Source organism: Canis lupus, chromosome 32, assembly GCF_003254725.2.
Source record: "Canis lupus dingo isolate Sandy chromosome 32, ASM325472v2, whole genome shotgun sequence".
Classification (NCBI taxonomy): Eukaryota; Metazoa; Chordata; class Mammalia; order Carnivora; family Canidae; genus Canis; species Canis lupus.
The window spans coordinates 9509300-9533968 of record NC_064274.1 but is presented as its reverse complement, the minus strand read 5'-3'; the positions used below and the strand labels follow the sequence as shown (position 1 = coordinate 9533968).

The 24669-nt window shown below is 38.2% G+C and overlaps 1 protein-coding gene and 1 long non-coding RNA gene across 11 annotated transcripts in view; one reads left to right on the top strand and one right to left on the bottom strand.

The window, feature by feature from the left end:
* Positions 1-24669, bottom strand: part of ARHGAP24 (Rho GTPase activating protein 24) — a 734422-nt gene that overhangs the window by 60194 nt on the left and 649559 nt on the right. For 6 of the 9 annotated variants that reach the window (XM_025425632.3, XM_049105020.1, XM_025425624.3 and 3 more), the window contains one exon: positions 17666-17788. In XM_025425632.3, coding sequence (XP_025281417.1) covers positions 17666-17788 — 123 coding nt within the window. Of the gene's footprint in view, positions 1-6842; positions 6932-9193; positions 10333-10833; positions 11222-17665; positions 17789-24669 lie in introns of those variants that run through there. The other 3 variants (XM_035709545.2, XM_035709546.2, XM_025425641.3) reach the window with 3 other exon arrangements.
* LOC112646019 (uncharacterized) lies at positions 7887-23146 on the top strand. 2 transcript variants are annotated; one of them, XR_003127434.3, is made up of 3 exons: positions 7887-9461; positions 15812-15943; positions 22991-23146. It is a non-coding gene; the product is annotated as an uncharacterized LOC112646019 (long non-coding RNA). The 2 variants fall into 2 exon arrangements; XR_003127440.3 differs by having other exon boundaries at positions 15731-15943.

Below are 24669 nucleotides of genomic sequence, written 5' to 3'. Positions count from 1 at the left end.
GGTTTTAACGGTATAATGGTTTCATAAAAGGGGATGAAAAATTAGTGTTGCATGTCAAAATTATGTGATACTCCAGAATACTTGGGGAATTATTTCAAAAACATTAGGTTAAGAACTTGACAATAAAAACACATGTTTTATCTCCCTATCTGTAAAATAATTTATGCATGGACTCAGCAATGCAAAACCATCACATTCTAAGCAATAAATATTACTACCAAAGAGAAAATTTTTAGCCTGGTAGAGACAATAAAACAACAACAAACCAAACTATTCAACACCTGATATCAAATCTGACATTAATGGAATTCATATATTTGTTTTGGGAAAAAATATTGAGTGAACTAATATTAATATTCAAATATATAGAAAGCAGCATTAGAAAATGGCATCTTCTAAGGGCAGAAAAATTAATTAATTTAAATTAATGTAGGTAACAGGCTACATTAGGCTTTGGAAGAAGCAGTTTCTCAATGGCATGTCAAACATTGCTGGAAAACTCAACAGACATTCATACCTTGTTTTCTCTTGTCATTTCCATTTTAAGGACTGAAAAATGGTTTATCTGCATTTCTTTCATTTAGAACTCATAGGACTTTATGACGTGGGCACCACTATTTTGCCAAGGAGACTGAAGCATAGAAAGGTTAAGTGACTTGCTGAATGTCACATAGCTAGTGAATGTTGGAGTCAAGATTTGTTGAAGGCTGTTGGATTTCAGAGCCACTCTGTATCTATTACACAATACTGTGTACTGCACACATGTCTGAAAAATGAGTTACTGAGGGAGAAACTTGCTGCCTGCTAGCTTTCTGACCTAATTTCTGCCATCATGCTAGGAGGAGTGATTTCTTCTGAGAAAATGCAAATTTGGAGGAAGGTCAGAAAAGAAAATAGAGAAGGAGAAAACTCTGAATATCTTGTGCCTCCTGTCCAAGGAAATAATTTCCTTTATGTAAAGAGCTATGCTTATTTAGCAATATAATATATAAAAGAGTTAAAGCACATAGACAAAAGATACACATGCTTAGATATTCTTATGGAAAATTAATAGTTTTCTGCTCTAAGTCTGGTCTTGCAAAGATTAGTGATTTTAATAAATGTATACTTTCCATTTTGTGGCATTGGAATAGAATGTCCCAAACATCTCTTACAATGGTAGATGTGAATTAATGTCCTATATGATCATGTTTTTTTGCATGTGAAAAGTTAGGGGAAAATTTTTTTACGCTGTTTTGTTTAGAATTTTGGTTGAGGAAGCAGTGAAACTTCAAATTTTAAGATTAACAAGAAAGAGCAAAGGTCATGAGCCTATTCTGGACTAGCAGCATGGGGAAAAGGACACATTGATTAGTAGATTATTAACAAGAACATACTCTGTGATGTGAGTCATGTAAACAGTTCTAGCTATGTCCATTTAAATTCCCAGGGAGGTTTCACACTCCCTGACAAAACCATCCCTGGAATTTCTGGGTGACAAATGTACATCATGTGTACTTCACCTTAAGTACAAATGTACATGGAAGTACACTGATGATGTCATAAAGCATCACCAAGGAGGTAACTTTTCACTGGATTGAGAAAGTAAATTACACAGGTGATTTTATTATACTTGTGGGAGGCTGTTCCAACGAAAGAGAGAGAGAGAGAGAGAGAGAGAGAGAGAGAGAGATCTAAATCTCCTTCAGGATTTGTGAGGTTCCTCCTTGATGTGTGATTTATACACTCAATAGCTAGAGGCAGACTGTGAAGTTAACTGAGTATGATCAGATAACTATTCATATTCCATTCATCTTAAATATGAATAAGCAAACACAAAACCAAACTGTTTTGGACTTCCTGTTCCTTGCAATTTATTCTTTTTGCTCCTTGGTTCCTGGTTAAGTATGGCTCTGGCTCCATTTCATTACTTTCTATCCTTTTGCCAACCTATTGCAATTTGGACTCTGCTACCGTCATTCTACTAAAAGAACTTTTTCTATAATCATTAACAACTTCCTACTTGACAAATCATTGAAAGCCAAATCTATTTTTTGTATTACTTCATGCCTCATTTCCTTTAAAACTGTCAATGTCCCTCTTCTTGACACTTCTCATGTGTTACATAGTTCTAGCCTTCCAGAATACTCTTATTGATCTCCTTCTTGACTGTGCTACTTACTTACTACACCCTTCTCATGAATTTGTTCGTTCTTAGGGTTCTGTCCTCAGCCCTATTTTTATGTTACTTAACACAATTTCTTTGCTTGACTACATTTAATCTCATTGTCTATCAAGTATTCTAAGATCTGTATCTTAATTTGGGCCACTCTTATGATCCTTGGTATTAGATTTCTAAGTACCCAATAGACCCCTCAACATGAATAGCTCAAAAACATCCTCAAACTCAGAATTTCTAAAACTAAATAATCTTGTCTTTAAAATCTGTTCTACTTCCTGTAATCCTGGATTTGGTTATCAGTTCCTATTATCCCCCTAAACACTGAAGTGCCATCTGAGAGTCAACCTAGATTCTTCCTTCCATCATGACCTTCATTTAGTGACCACATTGGTTCCTTTCAAACTCACTGTCACTATATTAGGCTAGATCCTCAATATTTCTTAAGTGATTTTTTGAAGAGCAGAGTATTTATTTCTAGCAAGTGCTGCCATAGTGATCTTCATAATATTTAAATTGGATCATGACATTCCTTTGCTTTATTTCTTCCAGTTGTGCCCACTGGCCAACTCTTTTTCATGGAATACAGAGTCTCCACAATCTGATCTCTGCCTCTTTATCTGCCATTCAATTGACAAATATTTAGGTGGCACCCACTGTGTCCCAGGCACTGTGTCATATCCACCCTCCTTTCTACTGCTTGCTCACAAACAACATGCTCTGTATCCATGCTGGACTATTAATGGCTTCCTAAATGCAATATGATTTATCCTATCTTCAGGCCTCCTTCAAGAAGGTAGGTTTTGCCATCATGGGTCAGCCTAGGGCAACTTACTCTGCAAGATTCAATTCATATCATCTCCTGTGTAAAGTCTTTACTAACATTCTCTCATCACTCCAGACCCAAAGCTTGATATGTTTCTTCTTTGGTTTCTTAGCATTGCTTTGTAATTATTGCCTATCTACCCTGGACTACTCTCTCTCACCAGTCACAAGATGATTGTACTTTTATAATCACTACAGTAAAATCATTATCTTGCATTTGTTATTATTATAAATGATATGGGATAACACCTGTAAAATATGTGTCTATCCAATAAACGTCAGAGAAGGGTAGGAAAATTTCTCAGGGTGCCACAGATATCAAGACTGAGCTGGAACTTGAGCCAAATATGAAGGACTCCACAGCTCATGCTCCACTCTACCACAGTGCCATGGTTGGAATGTCTGTCCCCCCACCTCCACTTCAACAATTCCTATGTTGAAAACCTAATGCCTAGTGATGGTATTAGGAGTTGGGGCCTTTGAGAGGGTGATGAGGTCATGAGGGTGGTGCCCTCCTGAATGGGATTAGTGCTTTGGTTAAAGGGCTCCAGAGAGCTTTCTCGCTCCTTCCTATTCTGTCACTTGAGAATACAACAGGAAATTGACAGTCTGCAACCCAGAGAAGGGCTCTCACCAGAACCCAACCATACCGGCCTGATCTCAGACTTCCAGCCTCCAGAACTATGAGAAATAAATTTCTGTTGTGTATAAGCTACATGGTCAAAGGTATTTTGTTACAGCAGCTTGAATGCACCAAGACAGAGACACAAACTCTCTTCCTTATGTCCCTGGAACTTAATACCCAAGTGGGTAAGTCTCAAATGCTCCATAAACATTTGTGGAATTAATGTGTGCATTGAAATAAAATGCTATGCTTCCTCAGTTGTGGAAATAAGTGAATAACCCCAATGTTAAATACTCATCGATAATCCCCAGGCTGTGACACTGATTTCTATAAACACTTGAAAACAAAAAAGTCTGTGGTATGCTGATGAAAAGCCAGAAGTTATACTGTTATAACTTCTTATAACAGTTAACTGTTATAAGTATAACCAAAAGTTATACTTTTTGGTTATTATTCAGATTTTCTGCTGTCAGTGATTTCTCGGAGTTCCTGTCCTCTTCCTCCTATAGATAACATGCTAAGCCATATAGAGAATCTGCTTTTACTTATCCTTCTGCTTATTGCACTCCTGCTAGCAGAATAAGTCTTGGTATCTCCAGGATTATAATAATTTTTAATTAAAAATGAACATTCACCCATATAAACTCATAGATTCATATAAACTGACAAATCAAATAAAAGACATTCAGCTTAGTACAGAACTAAGAAACAATGACAGCCAAAGTTTACTTCAATCTGTCACCAATGCTTTCTAAGCAACCAAAAAATCTTATATGAGTAAAAATCTTTTAATCCCAGGAGCTCTGAATCTATATAGCCAGTGAATGTCTGGTAGAATCTTGATTCTTTTTGTAGTCAGAGTGGAGAAGGAGGGAGAAAAAGAAAGTCTTAGATAAACTGAGAAGTGTAATTATGCCAGCATAGTGGTCTAGTGGCCTAGGCCCCAGACCAGCAGACACTATTGATGTTAGGTACCAAGCCATGCAATTTATATGCATTTTCTTATTTGACACAAGCATTCTTCAAGGACGTCTCCCTTCTACAAACTGATTCAGAGATGATAGGTGATCTGAGATCACACATCTAGAAAGTGGCAGATCTGGGATACAAACACTTGTCTATACAATTCTAAAAATCTTCCTTTTCTACTATGTTATATTAATTCAATTCAGACATTTTTTTCATAGGCATGCTGACCACTCTCTTAGGATAATATAGGAGAAAATGTCTAAATCTGATTTCTATCTAAATGATTAAATTTGATTTTACATAGTTCAGATGAATCCAGATAAGACCATAGTCGGTCTTTTGTTCAAGGGCTCCCCAGTTTTCATATATAATTTGTTGTAGTTCTTACCACAGAGTGACTATGTCTCTTTATCCTCAAGGGAATGTGTGAACTCATAGATTCAAGACAACCTATCTTGTTTGGTTATTCATCTCCAGAATCACCTGGTTATGTGTTCCATAAAATTTTGATATAATAATTTAATGAACTACTCATTTATAGCACCATTTAAAATTATATGCATTTGGATAGTAGCATTCTATTGAACAAATCTACTTCCATAAATCTGACTACAAAATACACAACATACAATAAAGAAAATGTTGGTTTTATTCAATCATGTCACAACCATCACAAAGGTAACCTATTTTTTTAAAGATTTTATTTACTCATTCATGACACACACACACACACACACACACACACATACACACAGAGGCAGAGAGAGAGGCAGAGGGAGAAGCAGATTCCATGCAAGAAGCCCGATGTGGGACTCGATCCCAGACCCCGGGATCACGCCTTGAGCCGAAGGCAGACACTCAACCACTGAGCCACCCAGGCGTCCCAAAGGTAATCTATTTTAACTCATTATTGCGTATGGACTAGTAGGAAAAGATATATAATGATACTGTACTTCACTGATTTGCAATAAACTTCGAATCCTTGATTCAATAGACCATTCTTCATCCTGGGAAGAAGTAGACAAATCTCTATCTATCTATCTCTATCTATCTATCTTTCACCACAAATGTATATGAAGTACTTTAAGATGGCTATAAAGATAAGGTGGCCAGGAGGCAGCATATAAGAAATATAAGGACTACACAGAAGGTTTGGGTGAACAGAGAAGACCTGATGAGAAATGAGAACCAATAATGCCTGGAAGGAAGCATAAAGTTTGAACAGAGCAGGGAAAGTGTCATAGAATAGTGGAAAAAAAGCAAAGAGGTGGAGTAGCACACATGTTTAGGGAGAAAGAGTGGGACAGTCTGGGGAACTGGGAGTTTATTCTCTAGTGAATAGATGGAACTGGTTAGAAGGCCTTGATAATTACTTGAAACAGTTAGGACTTCCTCTTGAGAGCAATAGGGACTCATAAAAATGTTTGAGCTGTGGGACACTTGAGAATACTATTTCAGAAATACCCATTGGTCAGTGCTTTACAAATGGCCTGTGTGTTGTAGGACTTTGTGAAGAACATTAGGGTGGAAACAAGTGAGGATGGATGCTGTCTTGAAGAGCTTCTTCTGAGGTTAAAATATGTTGTGCATGAAGCAAAAAAAAAAAAAAAAAAAAAAATTGGCATAGGGAGCTAAGGTGATAGAAACTGCAATGGATGCAATGGAGCTGGAAGTCTATAAAGAAAGAAGAATCAAGAGTGTACAGCTACTAACTGGTTACCATGTAGGGGAAAAGCTCTAGAGAATGAATGATGACTTATCTCTAAGAAGAGAGCAATTCAGAAAAACAAAACAAAACAAAACCCCAAAAAACAAAAAAACAGAAAAATTTTCTTCATTGTGTCCTGTGAGTATAACAACCCGAAATCAGCTAGCTGGCCTATTATGACTGGAAATTAACACTACCATTCAGGAACCTAAATAGTATGCACCTCCAGGTCATCAAAAGGCTGGTTATGCTTCACATATTATATATTAGTCTTACAGAGGTAAAAAAAATTACATATATATAGTTTCAAAATCAACAAGGTAAAAATACATTGTAATCATTCTCTCTCCAAAACATAAATCCAAAGCACTGCCTAAGAAATGTTTCTCAGCTCCTAGATTTTTAAAACTCCTGGGAAAGCATTTTCAGTGATCTGTATTAGCACCCAAACAAAGAAATGGAGCGATGAAAAGGACAGTAAAGGACCAAACGGATCTGGAAGAGAAAGCAACCCTGAGAAGTCATTTAGGGCCTGCTCAGCATGCAGGCTCCATTACCACCAGGCCTCTGGAAACTTTAAGTCAACTCCACACTTCATTCTGAGGGCATTTCTAAAGTGGCAAGTCTCCTCTTCTGTTGGCCTAGCCTTGACAACGGTAAAAAAAAAAGAAAAAAAAATATGTTTTAAATGTGGATCGGGAAAAGCAGATGCGTCAACATTCTTTGCTTCTGGGTGCTTTTCCATGAATCATGCACTCTTCCTTTTGCTTTCATTGAAAATGACTTAAGCCGATGCTCTGCAATAGGCTTGGTTGAGGAAGGCAGAAACGCAGAACCCAGTCCACTTCTTGAACTACTTGAGCACCCGGGAGATTAAACAAGGCACAAAAGAACACTCTCTTCTTAAGGTAGCATGGTTGGGGGGCCCAGGATGGAAAGAAAAGTCCATTCTTTTCAGTGCAGGCCCTTAAATAAAGATGTAAACACTCTGTGAGTCATGCCACAGCGGGCTCCAGCCATTAGGCTGCACACACAGAAGCAGCTTCTCTCCCAGAGCCTCACTGCACAACTGTAGTGTGCAGCCAGGGAATGAGGCAGCCTGGTGTGCCGCCAGCTCTGGCTGGAGGGCCAGAAAACCTACAACAGCTCCATGCTTCTGCTCCTCCTCTCCTTTATGGTTCTGCCAGAAGCCACAATATGGTTTTGTAAATTAGAAATCCGTTCATCCTTGAGTCCCGTGCTGAACATTCCTCAGATTACGAAGACTGCAAAGGACAGGACAAGAGTTTAAAAATAACCCACAGGAGTGATGATAGGTGGAAGCATTCCTGTGGGTGCCATTTGCCAGCCCATGGGAATTCTCCCTGCAGGCGCTGCCTTCCCACCCTGGTATTTAAGGAGAAAGGGAAGAGGGCACCACAAAGAGCAGTGTTAGGCAGGATTCTTGCAGATATGCTATGCTCCACTATTGGAGAGAAGGTGGAAAAGGTCAAAACCACCTTGCTCTGTGGTTCAAAGATACATTAATTGTCCCCAGAATATCTCATGCTACAAATGAGCACCAAAAGCCTGGAAAAGTAGACCTTCTCTGCCTGTTTGGATAAACTTGATTTAGTTGCTGAGGGCTGGAAGAGCTAGAAAGAGAGAAAGTCCTTTAAGCAATTACTCCATAGCTTTTTTCCAATTTCTATTGTTAGCAATTTCCCTGTCAAAGATGCAGGCTTAACAGTAACCACACATGTATCTCTCACTTAATTACCTTTGTGGATGAGAGAGGAATATAAATGAACACCTGTATTCTTTGCTAATAATATATGATAATGACTACAGGTAGATCTTAACTGCTCAGAGGGAAAGACTCAGAAGGAACAACGTTTAGTCTTAAAAAGTTCCTACTATATTTTACTTTATACATGTGGTTTTTTTTCTTTGTTTTCTTCTTTTTCTTTCTTTCTTTTCTTCTTCTTCTTTTTTTTTTTTTTGGTTAGTAAGTAGAAAGGGTTAATGAATAGATAGCAATCAAAAAAAAGGGAGAAAGAACCTTCGATGCTAGTCACATCTGCTCCTGATTAAATTATTAGCTCACTATGCATGACATTAAAATCATAACTACCTAGTTCCAATTTAAATAACCACTTCATTTAATTATCCCCATTTTAAAGCAAAATGACACTTGAAAATATTTTGATGCATACATGTTTTCTAAAAGCATTTTATTTTACCTAGCTGTACCCTTCCACTCCCCTTGCACGAATCAATTCTGAAATGCATAGCTCCTTTTATTGATCATAAATTGCTATATTTTCCCATTCCTTCCTCCTTACAGTTCGTATCTTTGGCCTCCGACAAGGCCACCTTTTGATACATCTGGAAAGTCAAGGTGACTCCTATTTCTAATCAGTGTTAGTCAATATGGTCAAAAGGCTCCTGAAAAGGGGTCACTACAGATAATCTAGTTATTAAAATTTTCTCAGCGGGGGAGGTGAGGCACAGGCAGCCAGAGCAAGACCAATGTGATGGGAATAGAGAACAAGGATTTGAGAGGGGCTGAGTGCAAGAAGCAATAACATGGCTGCTTGATTTGGGTCTGACAGCAGCCCCAGGTGGCGCCCCGGCCCCTCCTCCCCAAGGGCCAGGCCGGCTCGCCCGCTTTCCATCAGTCAAGGTGATCCCCATAGGACTCCCATTCTTTAAGCTCCACCTATCCAGCCCACTCACAGTCATCAACAGATCAATATGAACCTTGGAAAACAAATACAGACCAGCAGAGACACGCACAAATCCCTCCTGTACAGTTCTAAGCTCTTGGTTTTCAAAATCCCATTTTATCTGAACATAAACTGACCTTAAAACATCAGAAAATATATGAATATTCTTTTAGATGGACATTAACAGATCATCCACCTACCTTTCCGAAAACTAAAACACCGTTTGATTCTTCTGTATGTAGTTTTAGGAATGAAAGGAGTTGACGCTAGGGCACCTGAGGGGCGTCCCCCAGTCGTTCGGTCCTCAGGCATCATACAGGCCCCAAGTTCTGAACCAGTTTCAGGCTTCTTTTAAGACCTGCCTCTGCGCGATACCCCACAGCCACTCCTTCTCATGTTGATTTGTTAGGGTTGAAGTGCTGATTCCTAGAACTTGAAGGCTGTTATCCCCCAGCTCCTGGATCAGGGGTAAGTTACCACCTCTCATGGACTTCTTCTTCTTTTTCTTTTTTTTGGCAAAAACTTCCTTTTCTCTCCCCTATTCCAAGGAGTTTTAAGGTTTGGGTGTTTTGTTCTGTAAGTTTCTGCAGACATTCCAAAATGTCACAGCAAAAAAGAACTGCAGCAAGGCAAGCTGCATCTCCCATTCAAACAGCAGGAATTGCTTTAGCTTTCTTTCTTTCTTTCTTTCTTTCTTTCTTTCTTTCTTTCTTTCTTTCCTTCTTTCTTTCTTTCTTCTTTCTTTCTTTCTTTTTCTTTCTTTCTTCTTTCTTTCTTTCTTTCTTCTTTCTTTCTTTCCTTCCTTCTTCTTTCTTTCTTTTCTTTCTTTCTTTCTTTCTTCTTTTTCTTTCTTTCTTTCTTTCTTTTTCTTTCTTTCTTTCTTTTCTTTTTTTTTATTAAGAACGGTCTTCTCAGCTGGAACTGGGGGGTGCGGGGCTGAGATTCCTCTGGAAAGGTCAGCAAACAGCCGTGTGCAAGGGGGAAAAGGAACAATGACACAAGAGGCCCCTGAGGACTGCTTCAGGACCGTCCCTGCCGGCTCCTTTCATCTGAGGAAAGGGGGGAGCCAATAGTGGCACCTTCTCCAGAAAGCACTGCAGTGCATGATAGGTTCTGTTCAAAGGACTCCCCGGTTCCTTCCGAGGCACCCCTCAGCCTCTGATGCTCTCTGCGGGCTTCTCGCTCTTCCCTTCCGTCTTCGAACTCCCTCCCGGGGCTGCCGAGGAAGCTCCAGGTCAGGAGAGTCGGCGCCCGGGCCGCGGGGAGGCCGCTGTGCAGGGAGCCTCTCCTCCCGGTGCGGCCGCTCGGTTCGGCCCCGGTTCCCCAGGGCGGGCTGGGCGGGCGCGGGGGCGGGGGCGGCGGTACCGGCACCGGCACCGGCACCGGCACCGCGCTGGGCTGCTGCTGGCGGCTTCGCTGCCGCCGGGCACACGCAGCAGGTGCAGGCGCCGCAGAGAGCGGGCGCGCAGGGCTCCTCGCGGCTGGCGACCCCCTGCTCCCTCCTCTCACCTTGCGCCCGCCGCCGGCCCTTGTGCGAGCCGCTGCAGAGCTCCAGCAGCACCTACCCGACGCCGAGGGGGTGAACTTTTACCCCCACCCCCACCCCCACCCACTACCATCCCCCCTTCCTGCACGGACTCTCTCCCTATACAAGACTTTGCCCAGAGATCTATCTGGCAGCTCAATCTGTCCGTGGGTGCCGGCTCCAGTGTGCCTATCCCTTACACACGTGTGCCGACTTGTACACACATGTGTGTCTGTGAAGTAGAAAAAATATTCTCAATCTGGTAACAAAGCCCCCGCAGGTACAGCCACCATAAAAGAAGTCAGCTCAACTCACGGGTGTGTACCCATGCGTATTTGTACACATGCACCTAGTTCTCTACATCTCTGCTTACGGTTTGAAAACCAATCCTGTTTTCCACTTTCTCCTCTGCTCTTGCACGCACCCTCATGTCCACCTGCACTCTCGATCCCCCCTCGCTGAACAATTTACTCACTGGGTTAATCATTCATCCACCTGGCTGTTCCATGGGCAGATTCAGAATGCTAGTGCTTTAACCCCATCTGACCTCCAAGGTCTCGGGGTTCCTTCCGAGCGGGAGTGCTACAAAACCGTGAGGAATCCTGCAAGGGTACTCCCTTTCGAAACATCACTTCTCTGATTGGCATGCCCAGATAGGTAACAGTTTGTCACTGAAGGAATCATCAGTAGTGACTTCTGCCCTATGGTTCAAATTTTTGCCTTCACTGTCACAGCATGCTACTAGAAAAAAATAGGGAACCACAAGGTATTACTCATTATAAACAAGACAGTGACAATGCTGGACCCAGAGGCATCAGGCAGCTGAAGACCTTACTGACCTGAGCACTGGGATGGAGGGAACACATGTAATCACAGGACTTTGGAGCCAGAAAGAATCTCCGTTAAAACGGTTTTGTCTAATTTTCTTATTTTACAAACAAGCAAACTGAAAGTCTGGAGAGGGGGTCCTACTCCTTACCCAAGGCCACACAGCTGACTATGTCAGAGGTGAGAGACCACATTACCTCTTAATTAACCCTTGCTTGGCCACATGCCAGGTGTTCATCATGAGAATTATCCACATGAAGTATTTTTACTGCATCGATAGGTCTCTGGCTCAACTCTTTTTGGAAGGAGACAGAAATACAGGAAGAACCGATTTTGTTAGTCATTAAATTTAGGCAAAACGCTCAGATCTAATGAAAACTCTGTGGATTCACACTCTTCCCACACCCTTGGGCTTGGCACTTCCATACACATTGCTTCAAAAACAATTGAAAAGAATTAAAACAAGCAAACAAACAACCCAAACAGTGTAGGGGTGCCTGAGTGGCTCAGCTGGTTAAGCAACCAACTCCTGATTTCAGCTCAAGTCCTGATCTCGATCTCAGGGTCATTGGATCAAGCTCTGTATCAGACTGCCCGCTCAGTGAGGAGTCTGCTGGAGATTCTCTCTTCCTCTCTCCCTTTGCCTCTCCCCCTGCTTGTGCTCTCTCTCTCAAATTAATAAATAAATAAATAAATCTTTAAAAAAAAGTGTAAAAAAAAAAAAAAAGCAAAAATAAGTAAGCAAAACAAAACCACTGAGTTTTTCCAAAGCTAAATAAATGCTTTGACATCCTAAATTTCGGATTTGACTTTTAGACAGAAACCACGCCCCTCTCAACATTTTTTTTTTTAATTTTTATTTATTTATGATAGTCAGAGAGAGAGAGAGAGAGAGGCAGAGACACAGGCAGAGGGAGAAGCAGGCTCCATGCACCGGGAGCCCGACGTGGGATTCGATCCCAGGTCTCCAGGATCGCGCCCTGCGCCAAAGGCAGGCGCCAAACCGCTGTGCCACCCAGGGATCCCCCCTCTCAACATTTTTAATGGGGAAACAGCTGTTTACAAGTGGTTTTAAGCAGATAACACAAAGCTAAAGTATCTAGAGTCAATAGATACTTTTGTTATCAGGCTCGGTTAAGTGAACGCCTACTTCTTCCATTTCTATCGGTTCCCTTCCCTTATCTGATTATCTGTTGTAAGTTTGATTTCTTTAATAAAAAGAAAAAAAAAACAATTCCATAGCTCTACATTTTAAGATTTTCACATTACAGTTTTTCATTCCTAAGAGTTTGAAGAGCTTGGCAAGCTCCTCAGGTGTCTCCTACTTTTCATCAAATTGTTATTGTAATGGTAAAGGGGGAATATTTTACATGCATATGCAACCTGAGCTAGGATAAGCCTAGGTGTCTCATGATAAACTTTACTTTTTCAAAACGCAGGCTATGAAAGTGCAGTAGAGGTCATGAAATGCCCTTTCTGTAATAAACACATTTAAAATATATCCAAAGGTGCTATACAGAAATTATACATTAAGAAATTATACATCAGAGTGATATGCCACCTTCCAAGTGTCTTTGCAAATACCATTTAATCAATAACCACAACAATATTTAGGCACCAGGAAGGAGACTGGAGTCTAAGAGGTCTTTATTTAGGATTAACAGAGTCTTGGGTTCCATAACTAAGATAAAGAGGAGAAATGTATTTTCTTATGAAAGGCAATTACAGCAACTGAGGAATTTTTTTAACAGATTTTTTGAGATATAATTCACATATCATAGAATTCATCCATTTCATGTATATAAGTCAGTGACTTTTAGCATATCACAGATATATACAATCATCATCCTAGTCAATTTTAGAATATTTTCATCACCTCAAAAAGAAATTCAGTAACTTGGATTATCACCTATCCCCTCCAACATTCCCATCCCAACACTAAGTGACTGCTAATCTACTTTCTGTCTCTAGACCTTTCCTTGTTCCATACCATCATATGAACAGAATCATATGCTATGTAGCCTTTTGTGACTGTCTTTTTCCACTTAGCATAATGTTTTCAAGGTTTACTCTCATTGTAGCATGTATGAGTACCTCATTCTTTTTTATGGATGCATAATAATCCCTGGTGTGGATATACCACATCCTATTGACTCATTTGTCTATTGATGGACATTTGGGCATTTCTACTTTTTTGGCTATTAACAATAATGCTGCTATAAATATTCATGCACAAGTTTTTGTGTGGACATATGTTATTTCTCTTGGGTATGTATCTACCTAGGAGTGCAAATGCTGGTCAGATGATAACTCCGTGTTTAATTGATTGAAGAAATATATCAGATTCTTTTCCAAAGCAGCTGCTCCATTTGGCATTGTTTAGCAATGTAGGAGCATTTTGATTTTCCTACATCTCATCAATACTTGCTATTATTGGACTTTCTGACTCTAGCCATCCTAGTGGGTATCAAGTGGTACCTTATTGTGGTTTTGATTTGCATTTTCTGGATGACTAATGAAACTGAGCATTTCTCCATGTGCTTTTTGGCCATTTGCATGTTTTCCTTGGAGAAATATTTATTCAGATTCTTTGTTCATTTATCAGTTGGGTCAAAAAGAGTCAAATTTTTAATTTCCCTTCTATTACTGAATTGTAAGAGTTCATTATAAATTCCAGATACAAGTTCATTACTTAGATATATAATCTGGAAATACCTCTTCCCAATCTGTTGGTTGTAGTTTCACTTCCCACCATTGACAGTGTCAATTCAGGTGTTTTTGAATGATTTGAAAAACCATATTTATTTTAATTAGCATAATTAAAAAATTTTTGTTTTCATATGCTGAAGGATATACTACTAGTAATTGTGGGTTTTTCATTCCCACAGTAGCGGTAATGGATCACATTATTGTGCGAGAAAGTAGGAGGATGTCACAAACCAGAAGCCTTGAGTTTTCTTCCTAGTTCTGTTCCTCACAGTGTGATTGGCAATTGGCAAGTTAATCACCCTCCCTGGGTCTTAATGACCTAATATACAAAATGTGGGATGGAACTAAATCAGAGGTTTTAAAATATTCTTTATCAGTAGAAAGCATATTTTCAATGAAATGTTAAGTGTATTTCTAGTATATAAGATAATTAAAAGGATTTGTAGTTCTATAAATTTGTTTGAAACACAAATTTATAATATTTCTTTAAAATTCAATCAGTGACCAGAGAGGGTCCCAGATTATGGGTGACAATTGTGATCTTCTACAAATGTCAGCATTCAATTTGGTTCTATATTCCACATTTACTTTAAAAAATTGTATGGTTCAGTTGACTCACAAAGGATTTATTGCAAATGGAATATGTAGTTCAAAAGCTTCCCTTGCATTCTCATAATATTCTTTTTTTTTTTTAAATTTTTTAAGGTATTTATTTATTTATTTATTTATGATAGTCACAGAGAGAGAGAGAGGCAGAGACACAGGCAGAGGGAGAAGCAGGCCCCATGCACCGGGAGCCCGACGTGGGATTCGATCCCGGGTCTCCAGGATCGCGCCCTGGGCCAAAGGCAGGCGCCAAACCGCTGCGCCATCCAGGGATCCCTCTCATAATATTCTTTAATTAAATAAAAAGGGCAGAAAAATTTTTATTGGAGCATTGTTTCTATGGTAAGCATCCTAAGCTAAAATATATCTTTTTTAATTACAAGTAAATTTGAATCAAACATTTACAAAATCCCGGAAGCTCATTTCATAGGATAAAGTATAGTAATCCCTTCTTATCCACAGGAAATATGTTCTAAGACCCCCAGTGGATGCCTGAAACTGGGATTCAGTCCTGAATCTTATATATACTGTTTTTTCCTACAGATACACACTTATGATAAAGTTTAATAATAAAGCAAGCGCAGTGAGCAATCAACAAGAACTAATAATAAAATAGAATAATGACAATACACTGTAATAAAAATAATGTGAATGTGGCCTCTTTCTCTCAAAATATCTTGTAGTGTATTCACCCTTCTTGTGATGATGTGAGATGATAAAATGCCTATATGATGAGATGAAGTGAGCTGAATGACACAGGTATCGTGACATAATATTAGGCTTCTATTGACCTTCTGATGATAGGTCAGAAGGAGCATCATCTGCTTCTGGACCATAGTTGATTGTGAGTAACTGAAAACCTGCAGAAAGAGAAACCGCAGATGAGGAGGGACAACTGTACATCAACTTATCAACTAGCAAGGCTCCCTGCTAAGTTCATAAATTTGAAGATTTATATACAGCTCCTGTCTAGTCCCGCTGTGAGAACTTCTGGGACTCCTGGGCTGGTAGGACCTCTGTGCCTACTGATTTGATAGAGCTAATTGGACTTCAGTCATTTTTTTTTCAGAAAAGGACAGATGGAAGAGGAGGAAAGGGAGAAAATAGGACACTTTACGGAAATAATTCTGAACAAAAATACTTCCTTCAGGAGATACTAAGGATCCTCCTAAACTCAGAAGCCACAGAGATTTGGTAATGGGGGAAAGAGAGTCTTTAGAAGACACATCTTCAGACACCCCACAAACCCCTGGCTCTGGAGGTACCAGCAAAACTCCAGCAGGTGAGTATATGTCCCAAGGACAATCATGAGGGGCTCCTGGGTGGCTTAGGGATTGAGTGTCTGCCTTTGACTCAGGTTGTGATCTCAGGGTCCTGGGTTTGAGTCCCATACCAGGATCCTTGAGGAGTACCTGCTTCTCCCTCTGCCTATGTCTCTGCCTCTCTCTCTGGGTCTCTCATGAATAAATAAATAAAATCTTTTAAAAAATAAAAGAACAATCTCGAGCAAACTTTTGCTAATGTTGTAGATGGGATATCAGCCCACAGGCCTTTTCAAATGTTTGTCATAGTCATTTACTAGCCATTTTAGGATATAAATAGGGTCACTGTCTAAGTTGTCACCAAAACTAGGACACCATGAAAGTGAAAAGCAGCACTATGAAAAATTATCATCCTGGGACAGCAGTTTGAGGTGAACCAGACTGTCACCAGGCAAACTGGATGAAGAACCTCCTCCTTCCCCAGCAGAAGGCACTGCTAGAAAACAGACAATTTGCAAACCTGTATCATTTACCTGGTAAAACTTAACCTTCCAGCTTTTAAAGTATACCTTTGAAGTTATTCTAAAATGTAAAATGGTGAGTCAGCCTAGGCAGTATCTAATATATTAGGTGGAAAAAATTCACTTCTGAATTCAGGGTGCTGACAATAGACAAAAGAGAATATAAAGTAAATATTGGAATTATAATTGGTTTGCTAACTATGAATTTGATTTAATACAATTTATTTTAATTACATCAAAATAAAATAATTAGGCTTTACACTGGGAAATATGTGTTGGTTATAGGTAATTTTTTTTTAAGATTTTATTTATTTATTCATAGACACAGAGAGAGAGAGAGAGAGAGAGAGAGAGGCAGAGACACAGACAGAGGGAGAACCAGGATCCATGCAGGGAGCCCGATGTGGGACTCGATCCCGGGTCTCCAGGATCACACCCCAGACTGCAGGCGGCACCAAACCACTGCACCACCGGGGCTGCCCAGTTATAGGTAAATTTTTTGGAGTCCTTATCGTTTCCATTCCACTTACTGAGTTTTTGCTTTATACAATTTGTCTGTTTATGTCATATCTTTTTATTTAATAATCTTTGATAGACAAAGATCATGTTTTTTACCCCTTCTTCCTCCCTTTAGTTCTATTTACAGTGCCATTTAATTTATTTCTCACAGGGTGCATTCTCAAAACTACATTAACTAAGATTTTAAAAAATTTATTGAATCCACAAACACTTGCCTGATCACAAAGCATTTTGTTACTCTAGTCATCATCAGATTCTCATCTAGAGCTTTGCCATTCTTCTTTGATATCACTGATGATCTCAGGGCTAGGTTCCCCTCCAAAGATACTCTTCAAATTTTTTTTTGCCCCATATCCACATGGTCTTCACTAATCTACATTTATAGTACCATTCTTATGACTGACTATTTATTGTCAGTGAAATGGAAAAATCCAAAACAAACAAACAAAAAAAAACCATATCATCCCTTTTTTATAATTCAAGATAGTCATTTAAAAAGTTGGTTATTGATGATATTTGATTTAAATGAAACTTCTGGGAGTTACTCAGATATATGTCTTAATAATAACATAGAATAGTTTGCTATTTATTTTAACAGTCATCCATTTGAAATTAGGAGCTGATACTAACATCGGTTGAGAGGGTCAAGATGAATAGGTTTGGCCTACCTTTCTGTTCTTCCATAATTCTATATATACTCACCTCCTCCAAAAGGTCCCCATATGACTCGGCGGATGGACTTAACCCAGTCTTCCATATCATTCTGGGTGCTCGCCATAAGGAGATAGCTCTCATGGTTTGCTGTCATCCGATCTCGATCGCCTCCTGTAAGAAAGTAACACATGAGTGTGTGCTCAGCTGAAGATTCCCCATCAGCAGTGGGAGTCCCTGAGATGTACAATATGCCTACTCAATCAATTGGAAATATTTACCATGGTTTCAGAATGAAAAAAAATCTGCTTAAAAAGGAAAGGCTCTTATGTTTCCAGGAGAAAACTGGGAACAAATATTATTCCCCAAACAAAGCCTGCCTCTTTGTCCTAGCAACAACCCATAGGTCTGCATTAAGTAATAATCCAATCTATTCACAATGCGCTGCTGAATAAGGAGAAATAACAAAGTGAAATGAAAGGTGGAGAAGTAATCCACAGAGCCTGGATATACATTGGAAGCAAGTGCTGAGCAGTCTGAGTACTGCTTAACAGACACACAGTGGGTCCACCAGGACATCGTGGATGAGCAGCAGAGTTTTGTAAAGGGAAAAGAACCACAAGTAAAACTTTTGGCCCAGAGGTCCTCCTCCATTGCTCTGTCATGGAAGGGAAGCTTCTTCCTCTAGAATACACCTTCAGGGGAGCAAACAAAGAGAAGAGGAGAAGACATAAGCCTGGTCAGCAACAAGGCCAAATCAACGTCCTAGATGGCCCCTGCAACCAAAGCATGAGACTTAGGAAATACCAGCGGTGTCTCCATGCAAAAGCTTGATGGTTTCTCTCATTTTACCACCCTTCCAAAGAAGAACCCCTAAACTTTTAAACTTTTATAATCTCTAATATCAATTTTGAAGTGCTAGACTTCTGGTGCATGTGATTTAATTTCTTAGAAATATTTTATAGCACATTGACATTTCCCTGGTGACTTAAATTTCTCATTTATAAAATAGGCATAACCATATCGAACTTGAAAGAAGTCTTGAGGCATGGTTTTCCTTACTTTCTATTTTATGTCATTTATTTATTTATTTGAAACAGAGAGAGAGAGATGCAAGGGGTTGGGGGTGAGGGAGACATCAGAGGGAAAGGGACAAGCAAACTTCACTCTGACTGTGGAGCCCAACTTGGGGCTCAATCTCATGACCCTGAGATCATGACCTGAACCAAAATCAAGAGTTGGATGTTCAACCCACTGAGCCACCCAGGTGCCTCTGAAAGAGTATTTCTTTTATTATTATTTTTTTAGATTTTTAAAATTTATTCATAGAGACACACAGAGAGGCAGAGACACAGGCAGAGGGAGAAGCAGAAGACACATGCAGGGAGCCTGACATGGGACTCAATCCCAGGACTCCAGGATCACGTGCTGGGCTGAAGGCAGTGCTAAACCATTGAGCCACCCAGGCTTCCCTAAAGGAGTATTTCTGAAGACATGTATCAGCAACTATACTGCTTCAGTCTCTTTGAAAATAATTAGAATGTTGTTCACAAAAGGAATACTTAAGGAAATGAAACATTTAACTGAATTCTGATAATATTTGAATATTATACTAACTTCTGAGGTGCTTAAAATATCTATGAACATTTAAGTGTACACTTGCAGCCTTGGGTTGAATTATTTCATATTCAAGTGTTGTGTTTGAGACATTGTTGTTTGTTTTTAAGTGGATCTGAACACCTTCATAAGGAGCTTGCAGGCTCCAATTCACAACAGGCCCATCACTCACTATTCTTTCCCATCCAACTGAATACACACATAGCTGTGAAAGCTATAGGCATTTGAATCTGTGACCTCTAAATTTTATACAATAGCTCTAGGTTGAGAAATACAACTATCCTACCACTGAAGCAAATTTCTAGATCATGTGAAAGGTCAGAGAAGTGAAATAACTTTAACTCAATAGGATGAACAATTAGAATTGGTATTGTACATTTTAATGTATGAGAGAAGGAGGGGGGCTGAGGAACCACATCAAACTGATTTCTTAATGTTTTCAAAATTCTTGAATAAATAAAGCTAGCCTTCTCACTACTATAAAGAACATCTCACTGTTTGAGAAATAATGATCCCCTTACCCCTTAGGTCTATCCTTGGTCTATCATCACCATTAGCAACTTGTTTCTGAAAAAGCATAGATTCAGGAGTCAGAGAAAACCCAGTTGAAATCTTAATTTTACCTTGTATTAGCTGTTTGAATTCTGGGAAATTACATAATTTTTGGAAACTCAGTGTTTTTATTTTTATTTTTTTTAAAGATTTTATTTATTCATGAGAGACAGAGAGAGAGAGAGAGAGAGAGAGAGAGAGAGGCAGAGGCAGGCTCCATGCAGGGAACCTGACATGGGACTCATCCTAGGTCTCCAGGATCATGTCCTGGGCTGAAGGCAGCACTAAACCGCTGACCCACCCGGGCTGCCCAAACTCAGTGTTTTTAATCATGCTTTAGACATAATACTGATATAGTAAATTTTTGTGAGAATTTGATGAAATAAAGTAAAAATACTAGCCCTGTGTTAGGCTAAAGGAGAAATTCTGCAAATACTGATTCAGTCTCATTTAACTGTTTCCACACTTACAAGTGCAAAAAGAATATATTATATTTATTTTTTAAAATAATATTTTTTATAGAAATGCTACAGTTTATTTTTTAAAGATTTATTTATTTATTTGAGAGAGAGAGAACACTTGAGAGAGCATAGGCAGAGGGAGTGGCAGAGGAAGAGGGAGAAGCAGGCTTCCCCTGATCAGGGAGCCCAAGGCAGGGCTCCATCCCAGGATGCTGGGATCACAACCTGAGCCCAAGGCAGACACCCAATCGACTGAGACACCCAGGCTCCCCATATAATATCTAATTTGATCTCAGAGATATGTCTAGCAAGTGCTTGGGAACAATTAGTCAGTAGTATAGAATATATATATGGATTTATATTACAAATATATTTCTTTGATACTTAACAATGCATATTTAAACTGTATAACGTTTATGTATATAAATACGCCACATATTAATATGCATGAACACGGTCATATTACGTAGAAGTGGCAGAAAGAGCTAAATGACAAAGGAAGACATGCTTCATTTGGTGTAGCACAGTATTAACAATTTACTCTGTATCCTTATCCACTTATACCACAATGCTGGGCCAAAAAGAATTACCATTTTGAAATCAGAATATTTTAATTATTATCTTTGCCTAAGGGATACTTAGCAATTCAGACAGCAATATCCTGCTGTGTCACTCTCAGCCCAGGCAGAGACAGCCCTAGTAATGAGTGAGTGACAGCCGCTAGAGTGTGTTTCTGCCTGAAAGCAGGGAAAAAAAAAAAGAGAATGATAAGCACAACTGGCCATTATCCCCTGACTTTTCATTTGATTCTCTCTCTGCCAGTGGTGCAGTATGTCTGACCCTGAATCTCATTTAGACTGTCAATCACAGATATGAAATCCCATCTGTGAATTTCACCCATGGATATGGATCTTGATTCCTCAGTGTATTAACAAGAGAGAGGGAAATGATTTAAAAAAAAACTACCAGTCTCAGTGGAAATATAGAATCATTGCTATGAATGTGATTGAAACAATCGGAGACATTTATATAAACTTGAACTAGACACTCTACTAGAAACATGTGATTTCCACCTAGAGATGTTATCTGTTCTAATTCACAACCCCTTAGGTTCTGAGAGCTGGTACTTGGAATTGAAGTGGTTCAAAATCTACTAAATGTATGATCTGATAAATAAGTAAACTCATTATTGCCTTTCAACCATGTGAATCAAGTTTCACTCTCTTTGTTAATCCTTTACAGGGCTTAATGTTCCATTTAACTATTAATGGATCTAAAATTTTTTCAAAAGGTGAGATTTTAAAAAGTAGTCTCGAGATATAATTATCACTGGAGTGAGAGTGTTATAGTCATCTTCAATTCCTTTTTTTTTTCATCTTCAATTCCTATATGCATATATATTTGTGTGTATGTAATATATGATAGATATTAAAGCCAGTATATATTTTTCATTGTTAAATTCTGCTTGAAGACTAATACCGGTGCAGCTTTGTTTTTATTTTTTAATACTACTTTAGATTTGCAGGCATTTTTAAAAGACACAATGTTTCAGGAAATTGTATACATCTTTTAAATATTAGCATAGGTTGGTAGCAACGCTTTGGTGCTAGTGTTAATACTAATTAGTGTTAACACTAATAGTGTTAATACTTCACACTGCTAGTGTGACTTTAAGTGAGTAGGTCACATCATTCAATTTTACTTGTTTATGTAGAATTGAAAATATGTGTGCACTTTATTGGGATCTTCTGTATATTTGCATTTGATATAAATTTTTCTTTCCCAGAAATAATGTAGATTCTTAAATAAAATACTTGACACAATTTCTATAAAAATTGAAAGGTAGATTAAGAAAAGCTTAATGAATTTAATAGACTAAGAAAAAGCTTGATCTAAAATTAAAAGGTAGGTTAAAGAAATCTACAATAAAGTAAATGCACAGTTAATTTTAAAATGAGGTGCAATATCCATTAACCATACAGAAAGTTTGACTCCTTTAATAATTATAAAATAATAATTTAAGAGGTAAAAGTTTTGGTGTATAACTTTGCATAGAATTTTTAAAATTTTTATTTTTAAGTAACCTCTACACCTAACGTGGGGCTTGAACTTACAACCCCAAATCAAGAGATGCATGCTCAGCCGACTAGCCAGCCAGGTGTCTCTGCATAGAATTTTCCTAAATTTTAAGAGAAATATTGGAAAAGTTATGCCAAGATATACATGCTCATTGTTTAGAAAAATATGGAAAATGTTCCTTATGATGAAGCCACTAAAATAGGATTTTGAAGGATTACTTATTAATGTAAGTATTAATATGAGTTTTTGTGATACAAAGGAAATAAGCACATTTTTATGTGATATTATCTCAATTTTCATATAGGCAGAAAGATAAATAAGATACTAGATTGAAATACACAATAATGTTAACAATATTTAGATCTGAATGATAGGATTGGGAATTTCTTTGCTCTCCTTTTGTACCTTTCTGTATTTTCCAGATGCTCAACCATGTGTTGTTTCATGTAATATTCCAACATTTTATAATGTATTATTTTATATGGGGAAAAAAGCATTACTGAAAAGAGTAAAATGATTGGAATGATATGGTCATGAAAGCACTAACCCATAAAAAGTCAAGATGAGCTGGAAGATAATTGTCACTAACCTCACTCAGTGATGCTCAAGATTATTCACTTTGAATTCTCATTAATTTACCTATAACTTCACCTCTCTCTTTCCGCAGATACCGATCCCTAACTACATCGCCAAAGGAAGATTTGGGACAGGAGGCCACTCTGCTCAGAGTGCCAACTACATCATGTCACTAGGATTTTCTCAGTAAAAAAGAGACTACTACTACTATGTGCATTACCTTTCTTAATAAATATATTTAAAGAAATATTATTCTGATTTATTGTGTGGAAATTTCCAAAAATAGTTACCAATGTAAATTTTTGTAATTTTTCCCCTAGAAAAAAGGGGGATTTTACAAGTAATTTTACAATTTACTTGTAAATTGCCAAAATTATGAACTAAAAAGCAAAATAATTGCTCCGAATTTAAATGTGTGTCATTTTGAGTAAGTGAACTTTTAAAGATATACAGTAAATTATTTCTTTGCATTTAAATTTTAAAACTAGTTGTTCAAGGAAAACTGTGGTCATAGACATTTGGGTTTATTTCCAAGTACAGTTCATGGTACAGACCTGAGAACATTTCAGTGAATACCTCTGATACTGTTAATAATTTCAAGAGCAAAATGTTTCCTCATTCCTAATTGCAAATCAGGTCAAAACTAAACCTATTGTAGTATTTGTTTTCTATAGCTTACAGAAAAATATTTATATTCTAGTTAGAGTTATTAATTTTCATTCATATAACTGAAGATATTATTTTATTTTTTAAAAGCACTACTTACCTCAAAACTTTGGGTTTGGGTCTTTATTGGTAGTAGAACTCCAATGATAAATTGCAAGATATACAGTAAATTCTGAAGGGTATCAGTGGAAAATTACTGAGGAAAACATTTCCTCCCTTTCATGGAGCCTGATATTTGGAAAACCACCTAAGTTATGTGAAGTGCAAAGTACAGATCACAGGTTTCTATGGATACAACCACGTCTTAATAGATAACAAAAATAATAAAATAGCACATAATTTACAAAATAAGTCCAGAAAACAAATTGGTCTCACAGTCAATACCATATTTAGTTTTTGTTCATATTGTTTTGTATATTATAGAGACATTGTTATCTGAAAATTAAGAGTTTTGGTATGCTTTGGTAATCAAATTTTTTTCCAAGTATTTCTTCCTCAAAGGCTAATTTCAAAAGTATCAGAAGAGCAAAATTTCAATGCATGTTGTCAACAGAAAAGTTGTACAACTCTCTAATGAGATTTTGAATATTTTAAAACCCTATATCAGAAAATGAGAATTAAGGAACTAATAGCAATAATCATCATTTTGTTTGTAGTGTGTAGTCAATACCATACAACAAATACATCACCAATGCTATCCTCCATTATAATAAAATTAATGCTACATTTTCATTTCAAGGGTACTTTATAATACTGTTTTACATATTTCTTTTACCCCTTATGAGGTATAATCTCTTTGTAAGAATCCCCTTGCATTACACAGCTAACATGTTTAAGATGAAAGTAGCTACAAACATATACTTTTTAACCAATTATAGATCGATTGGTATTTATTATTTATGGTAGATTTCTTTTTTTTTTAAGATTTTATTTATTTATTCATGAGAGACAGAGAGAGAGAGAGAGAGGCAGAGACACAGGCAGAGGGAGAAGCAGGCTCCATGCAGGGAGCCAGATGTGGGACTCGATCCCGAGACCCCAGGATCATGCCCTGGGCCAAAGGCAGACGTTCATCTGCTGAGCCACCCAGGCGTCCCTATGGTA